Genomic DNA, 7,985 nt, shown 5'->3' with positions numbered 1-7,985 from the left:
AAACCGGCCCCCACCCTTCCAGCCTCCCAGGGAAAAGTCCAATGTCTGGTCCGGCCAGTCCGACCCTGCATGCAGCACCTAGAGCTCAGAGGCAAAGGCAGCATGGATGACGTTTCAAGGCAGAAGAATCTGGCCCTCTGGCTGTGCCCAGCCTTTCTCTGCCACCTGGGGTCACTGCTGCCGAGCAGAACTGGTGGATTTGTCACCACAATCGACTGAAGGCTCTCCCCAGCATTTTTGCATTTAATTCTCTTTGGACTTACTCCGACTTCTACTTATTCCTACTTGCTTCTCCTGTTTCTTCTAAGTACTTCTAATTACTAATCTTCTACTTACTACTTTTTGACTCTTCCTCCTGGTTACCTTTAATACTTATACTCACAGGAACCTATTCCCACATACCCCTGCATCTACATACTTAATCCTATTTTTCTACTACATAGTCTTAATCTATTAGTACTCCTAGATACGTTAACCTACTTACCCCTATCATTACTCAAGCTCTTATTCATATTCTTACTCAAACTTACTTGTTCTTCTATTTCTCCTCTTATTTTTACTTACTCTCTTTTTTACTCCTACTCTTACTACATCTATTCTTACTCCTGTTTAAGCCTCTTTTTATTCTGACATACTCTACTTCTACATAATGTTCCTATGTTCTCATTCTGTTACTTTGACCTACTCCTACCTTCTTTCACTGCTCTTACTCATATATAGTCCTGCTATTTCATACTTGTACCTAATTTTCTTACTACTATTCATACTCATATATACTCTCACTCCACCCTACCTACCTACCCCCTACTATTATCATACTCTTATTTCAACTTACCTGTGCTTCTGTTTATTCCTACTCTTACTGATACTTACACCTATGTATGACTCCTACTCTTACTTACTTACTCTAGGCTAACCCTAATCTGTTTTTTGCTAACTCTTAATCATACTTCTACTTATTTCTTCTCCTACTTGCTCTTACTACTACTTATCCAAATCTTATTCCTACTCTTTGACATACTCCATCTTCACCTACTGTACCTATTTATCTTCTACTTGCTATTGCCTATTACTGCCTACTTCCAGTTTATGCTACTCTTACTTCTACATACTAATATGTACTATTAACTTCTACACTCACTGTTACTGATACACAATCCTTCTTACATGTAATTATACATTGTGAAATTCTACCTATTCTTATTTTCCTTACATAGGCCCTCATAATGTCCCTGGCTGTCGGCGGGAATATGGTGGAAAGCACTGCCAACAGGCTGGCATCACTTTCCACCATATTATGACAAACCGCCAATGTACCACACCGACTGCCACGGTGGTAACAGCTGCCGGGCTGGAGATATCAATCTCCAGCCCGGCGGCCGTCACTGTACTCCTTGTGGGATAATGACCCCACCTACCGCCATGGTTTCCGTGGCTTCCTTACCGCCCCATAACCATGCCTGTCTCTGATAAAGGTCTTCCCCACCCCCACCCCAACCCCCTCTCCAGATACCCACCACCCCTCTTCCTCTCCAAACCCCCCCTACATTCACGCCCCCTTCTCACACACACACACGCATACACACACCCATTCCCACATGCATCCATGAATGCATACATCCATTCACACACACACACACACACAACAACCCCGCCCCCTCCCCTGTCAGAGCACCCAATTAACTGTGTGCAGGGGTTCCTACGGCAGGAGATGGGATGGTCCACCAGCAGAACACCGCCAGGCCATATTATGGGTCATAATATAGCAGGTGGTGGTATACTGGCATGGCGCTGCTGGTGGCAGCAGCGCCACCTTACCGCCATCCGCCGGCATGGCCACAGCTGGATTTCCGCCATTCTTCTGGCGAAAATCTGGCTGTGGTCGTAATCTGGCGGACGGCGCTGCGGCTGTGGGCGGTTTTTATCGCCAGTATCATAATGAGGGTCATAGTCTTTTATGTCTACTAGCTCCTAAGCTCAATCCTACATATGACTACTTTTACTCCTAGCTAAGCATATTCTCACTGCTACTCACACTTACTCCTACATACTGCTACTTATTCCAACCTATTTACACCTACTCTTAATTCTACCTACTCCTATTCACCCACACTTCTATCTACATCTACTCTTCTACTTAACTAACTCTTACTCATACACTTACCCATTCACAAGCTTTTACTCCTATGTATGCCTATTCTCACTCCTACCTAAGCCTTTTTTGTTCCTAGTTACTTCTACAATTACTCCTAGTCACTCCTATAATTACTTCTTCTTATGCCTATTTGTATACCTGGTTACTCCCCGTTTAGCCCTGTGTACTCTTACTTTCTCCAACCAACATACTCCTACTCTTACTCCTACATACTTTACTCCTACTTATCTATATTTATCTTCTACATATCCCTACTTAGACCTGTTCTTGACTACTCTTATTCCTACTGTTACTCCTTCTCAATCATGTTGTTCCCCTTCATCCCTCCACCCATCTCTATGCCTTCATCATCCATACTCACACAAGTCAAATGTTCATCCATCAAACCACGAGCATGTTTCCGTACTCCCAAATTTGCATCCATCCAGATATGCAGCCACGTCTCTCCATTTCTCCACCCAACCACCTTATGCACCGAGAGCCAACAACCATTCATTATTGTACACATCAGCACAACCATGAATTAATCGACGTATCCAATGACCATCCACGTGTACCTGCATGAGCTCTATGAGTGTTGTCTGACTGTATATGTGGCTGTGTATGTGTGCCTGTGTGTATGGGAGCATATGTATGTGCTTCTTGGCATTTTCTGCATGGATTTGGGTGTCTATGTGTGATTTCCATTAGTGAACCCAAACATATAATACTACACACCAGGATATGGCTTTTACAACACACAAAACATTCACCTGAAACAAGCCAGAACTATTGGCTTTGCCAGTGCTTGTATCGTTCAGCTGGCAGAGGGGAAGTGAAGTCTGCACGAGACCAGAGGGCGTTGCATTCATATCTTTGTATGCGGAAGCTCCCCACAAGCAGGCTGATGCCTCTGTCAGACACTGTCTGCCACAGTAACCATGCCAAAAAGATGCATAGTTAAAATCCCGACATCATCGCGACAGAAAACAGCATTTAGGAAAAGCTGGGGGTGAGACAGACTGTGAAAATTAGCCACTGAATAACAGCTCAAACCCGGCCTTTGAGCGCACGCACTTTTACATGACAATCACTAGTCTCTGCACCCTGCACTAGAGGACCTGTCATTTGTTAATCAACTACGACACATTAAACTGGGGATGGTCCAGTTACTGCCCTTTGTATACTGTAGAAACTGGCACGATAATGTTTACAGAGAGGGTGGCGAGAGCACAGAGGTCAAATATGGCCCAGTACTGAAAACCCCAAACTCGATGGTTACTGTGGGGCAGATGATAACTATATTAGTATTTTTCTGTGCTGTCTAAATCTCCTGCGGCTCTTCAATAGTGTCCCAGAGAAGCTACAAAATGTGAACTATATTCCACCAGTGACGAACCTCCTCATACTGCGGAGAAGGGGATCCCTGTGTAATATGATGTAGGAAATAGCCGCACTACACAAAGAAAATACAAAAAGAGTGCCCCCCCCCTCCTTAAAACCAATGGATGGCGAATGTGAGCTGATGGTGAATGTGAGCTGATCAATAGATGAATGTGAGCTGAAAAACAGCCCAATAATGCTCAAAACAGCAAATGGCAATCAGGGCTGATCCTTCCCCCCTCTGTATTGATAGCATTATCTATGTGAATTTTGTTGAATAAAGCAGGTTTATTTTGTAATGAAGCCCGTTTTCCTTAAAGAACAACTGCATGCATTACAAAAAGAAAACTAGAAAGTTTTCTTTTCATGTATTAGGAGCAAGCAGCCTGCTCTTAAAAAATGTTTTCACCCATATTCACAACGGGGGAGGAGTTCCTTGGTGACCCCCTTCCCATTTGCGAATGGGTTATCACCTCCTGTGCAGAGTTGGTAAAATATGAATGTTTTGCGACTGCATTTCGGTCACAAAGCATTCATACATGCCAGTGATATTCGGTATTAGTAAGGGACACCCTAAACAAGATCCTTCCAAATACAGATCTTTGTGCATGGCAAATTGCTGTTTGCGACCGGTAAAATGGTTTGTACATCTGGCCCTTAGATTCACAGATATAAACAGTAGTGGCAGGGATTTTATGGGAGATTGAAGTTCAGAGTTACACAACATCATGTGTATATAATACAACACCAACAAAATAACAACCTCTTGCAATTTATCAAATGTAGCTGATATTATCCAGGGTGTTCTAGGTAAGATTTACTCAGTGTATTTAATATTTGAATCCATCTTTTGGAACTGTAAATAATTCTTAGTCTGATGTCACACTCCTTGGGATTTTCCTCATATCTTCATGCATCTCTAACTTCTTTAGATGCAAGGATCTCTAGTACCCTAAGAAGCTACATTTTTTCTGTCCCTTACCCAGACCGTGCTCCTGGGCACCACTTGCTAATGGAACTGCAAACACTAGCATGGCATCTTTTTGTTTTAGACTCTTCTCCAAAATCTCTTATATTACAGTGTGCCATTGTATATTGACTGTAACAATATTTTGTTTGTTACAATGGGTCCCTAACCATTATTCATTTTCTAAAGGTAAACTAATTTTAGCTTCTCTGTACTTGTGTTAAATTGTTATGCTCTTGTAGCATAAAGTGTCATACGCTTGCAGCATGGAAACAAGTGTGTATCAAGCCTGCTTCTGATGTCTTCTCATTGCCAAAACAAAGACTTTCAAAATGTCAGCTCTCTCCTTTCCTGGATAAGACTTTTCGTAAAGCTCCTTTCATATCCTTGTTCCTCAGACTGTAAATGAAGGGGTTCAGCGTGGGAGCTACCACAGTGTATACAAGGCTGACAATTCTATCATAGTCTATGGAATAGGTAGAGGGTGGCCGCAGGTACATGAAGGCGATTGTGCCGTAGAAGAAAATGACAACAGTGAGATGTGAGGAGCAGGTGGAGAAGGCTTTCGATCTACCATGGGTGGAGCGGATCTTTAGTATGCTGGAGATGATGCGGATGTATGAAATCATGACAATAAGGAAGGGGATGGCAAGTGGCATACCTCCTTCTGTGTAAATAAGTAGCTTGTTGATGGTGGTGTCGGAACAGGACAATGTCAGCAGGGGGGCCATGTCACAGAAAAAATGATGAATCTTCTTGTGGCCACAGAAAGAAAGTCTGAATGCCATAAGACTGTGCAGCAGAGCGTGCAGGGAGGATAACACCCATGAGAAAGCCACTAAGGATATACATACTTTCCTATTCATCAACATCATGTAATGCAAAGGGTTGCAGATGGCTACATACCTGTCAAAAGCCATGGCAGCAAGAAGAACACACTCAGTGCAAGCAAAGCAAAGAAAGAAAAAAAGTTGGGCAATGCAGGCATGAAAGCTTATGGTTTTCTTTAAGGAGACCATGTTCTTCAACATTGGGGGAACAATTGAGGACGTGAAACACACGTCGACAAAGGATAGATTTCCAAGGAAAAAGTACATAGGGGTGTGAAGATTAGTATCCAACCTTATTAAGGATATGATCATAGTATTTCCGACAATGTTGGTCAAGTATACAGTCAAGAATACTACCATGAGTAATGTCTGGTGCTCTGGCAGATCTGATAGCCCAAGAATGATAAATTCTGTCTCTGTGGTCCTGTTAGACAGCTCCATGCTTCAAATATCTGCAGAGATGATACAAGTGTTAGTATGACATTGCTATGGGATTGATAGCTCCTAGCAAATTCTTTTTTGAATACATCTATTAATTCAACTTAAATCAGGGGAGTTATTCTTGTATTATTTTAACATTTACTGTGCAGAAATCTATGGCCCACATCTGTAATATATTCAATATCAAAATTGAATATCATAAAATATTTTTATATTGACCACAACACCGTCAAAACCAATTGGCTCATTTTTTTTGGCTCAAATCTGTTTACAGTGGGATTATCAAACTTTTCAGTAAATAATAGATGTATTCATGGGAGTGAATGTGGTTGCTTAGAGTCACATCCCCTAGTACAAACATGTCATAATAGCGGAAGTATGTATGTGACCCTTTCAAAACTTCCCTTTCATTAAGCAGAGACAAGACATTCTCCTACAGATAGAAACAGAAAGGAGGAGTACCCGAAAAAGGTTTGGGAGAAGGCTTGGGGCTGAGGGTAAGGAAGAAGCATGGTCGATCAACCTGCAGGATCCATACACACCAGGGGGTGGCATCAGTGCCATGGTGAGACCATCATAAAAAGAAAAGGGAGAAGGGAGTCCACAGGGTGGGGGCCTGTAATCAATCAAAAAGCTGTAAAGCACGTAGGCAAGGTGATGAGAAGCACAGATATTGCAATCTAGACATGTAATCGATAAGGGGGCACCAGGTCTAGGTGAACTTCTTGTCAGTGAAGGCCAGTGATTGGGAAATTCATTCCATCGCTACGATATGCCATAATCTGTTGAACCACAAAACCATAGGAGGGGCCTCTCTTTTTAGCCCAAAAAGAGGAATGAGTAGGGGTGGGCAGTAAACTCTGTTCTGCCAGTCGAGTTTGCAGAGTTTTGCCACTCGGTGCTCTGCTTGGAGCGCAGAGTTTGGCAAAATCTTTACCAACCGCAGCGTGGTGGATTTTTCTGGCACACCCACATTACAAGCCGAGCAGCAAGGCAGATTTTAGTTTGAAAGTGCTGATTTACACACGCTCATGGCCTTCGACCAATCAGCAAGCTGGGTTCTTTGGTGTTTGGAGCAGGAAGCTGGCCAACCTGACTACCACTTTGGCGGTCACAAAAAGGATAGTTGAGGTGGACGAGCAGGTCAGGGCCCGGCTGCAGGTGTGGCCAGGTGAAAAGAGGTGGCAGCAGCCACACCGCCACCACCTAAACCACTACTGCCAGTACCTGCTGCCCGCCCCCGTCCTGCTGGAGCTTTGGCTTTCCCTCTGAGCCATGCACCGCTGGTTAGGAGGAGGAGGGTGTGGTACCCGGCGAGGGCTGAAGTCTGGCCCTTGCAGAGAGGAACTGTACCCGCTCCACTAGCTCACAACACCGCTATGAGATCGTGGCCGAGCTGGAGCTGAAGGAGGTTCGCTGGTTCTACCGGGAGGACAAGAAGACCTGTAAGCCCTTCATCGGCTACGAGTCCTTGCACAATTGAGCTGACCTATCAGCAGTTGTGGGACTAGTGGAGCACAGGGTGCCTTCTAAACAAGAGGAACGGAGCACTCGAGTCCCGGGGAGGTGTCGCGGGGAGGTGGCCGAGACAGCATGAGAAGGGGGCCTGACATTGAGCGTAGTGCCCTCAGACCTGCTGAAGATCGTGCCAGTGTAAGTGCCTATTAGGTCGATGTGGCAGGAGGAAAGTGCTACCTGGTATACTGGAACTGTAAGTACATGTCTGGTGCTTGTCACTGTGCAGCAGGGTATGTGTACCCATGGGAGGGACTACAGTGGTAGCCTCAAGCTGGAAAATAAAAAACAGGATGTAAGAGTAGCATTGTCTATGTACCATTTCCTACAGCATGCCACCTTTGGGCCTGTGTTCATATATGACAGCACCTTAGCACTGTTGTAAGGCACTGATGCAGTGCTGCACAACAGTACTGCACCACCGATAGGACCGCAAGAACACAGCACTTCACCACAATACTGTACCAGCACAGCACTGTAGCACAGTGTTTTACAGTTGCACTGTGTAGGAAGTTGGCTCTGTATGTGCTATTTCAAAGTAAGGAATAGCATGCACAGAGTCCAAGGGTTCCCCTTAGAGGTAAAATAGTGGTAAAAATAGATAATACTAATGCTCTATTTTGTGGTAGTGTGGTCGAGCAGTAGGCTTATCCAAGGAGTAGTGTTAAGCATTTGTTGTACATACACATAGACAATAAATGAGGTACACACACTC

At 44.1% G+C, this 7,985-nt stretch overlaps 1 protein-coding gene across 1 annotated transcript; it reads right to left on the bottom strand.

The window, feature by feature from the left end:
* Window positions 1-4,819: 4,819 nt before the first annotated feature.
* Window positions 4,820-5,755, bottom strand: LOC138247061 (olfactory receptor 1468-like). Its single transcript, XM_069201810.1, has one exon. It carries the CDS (start codon window positions 5,753-5,755, stop codon window positions 4,820-4,822), a length of 936 nt encoding a protein of 311 aa, XP_069057911.1.
* Between the last annotated feature and the right edge of the window lie 2,230 nt (window positions 5,756-7,985).

This window comes from Pleurodeles waltl, chromosome 7, assembly GCF_031143425.1.
Source record: "Pleurodeles waltl isolate 20211129_DDA chromosome 7, aPleWal1.hap1.20221129, whole genome shotgun sequence".
In the NCBI taxonomy this organism is placed as follows: domain Eukaryota; kingdom Metazoa; phylum Chordata; class Amphibia; order Caudata; family Salamandridae; genus Pleurodeles; species Pleurodeles waltl.
Note: the sequence above shows the minus strand (reverse complement) of the source record. Positions and strands in the feature narration are given on the sequence as shown.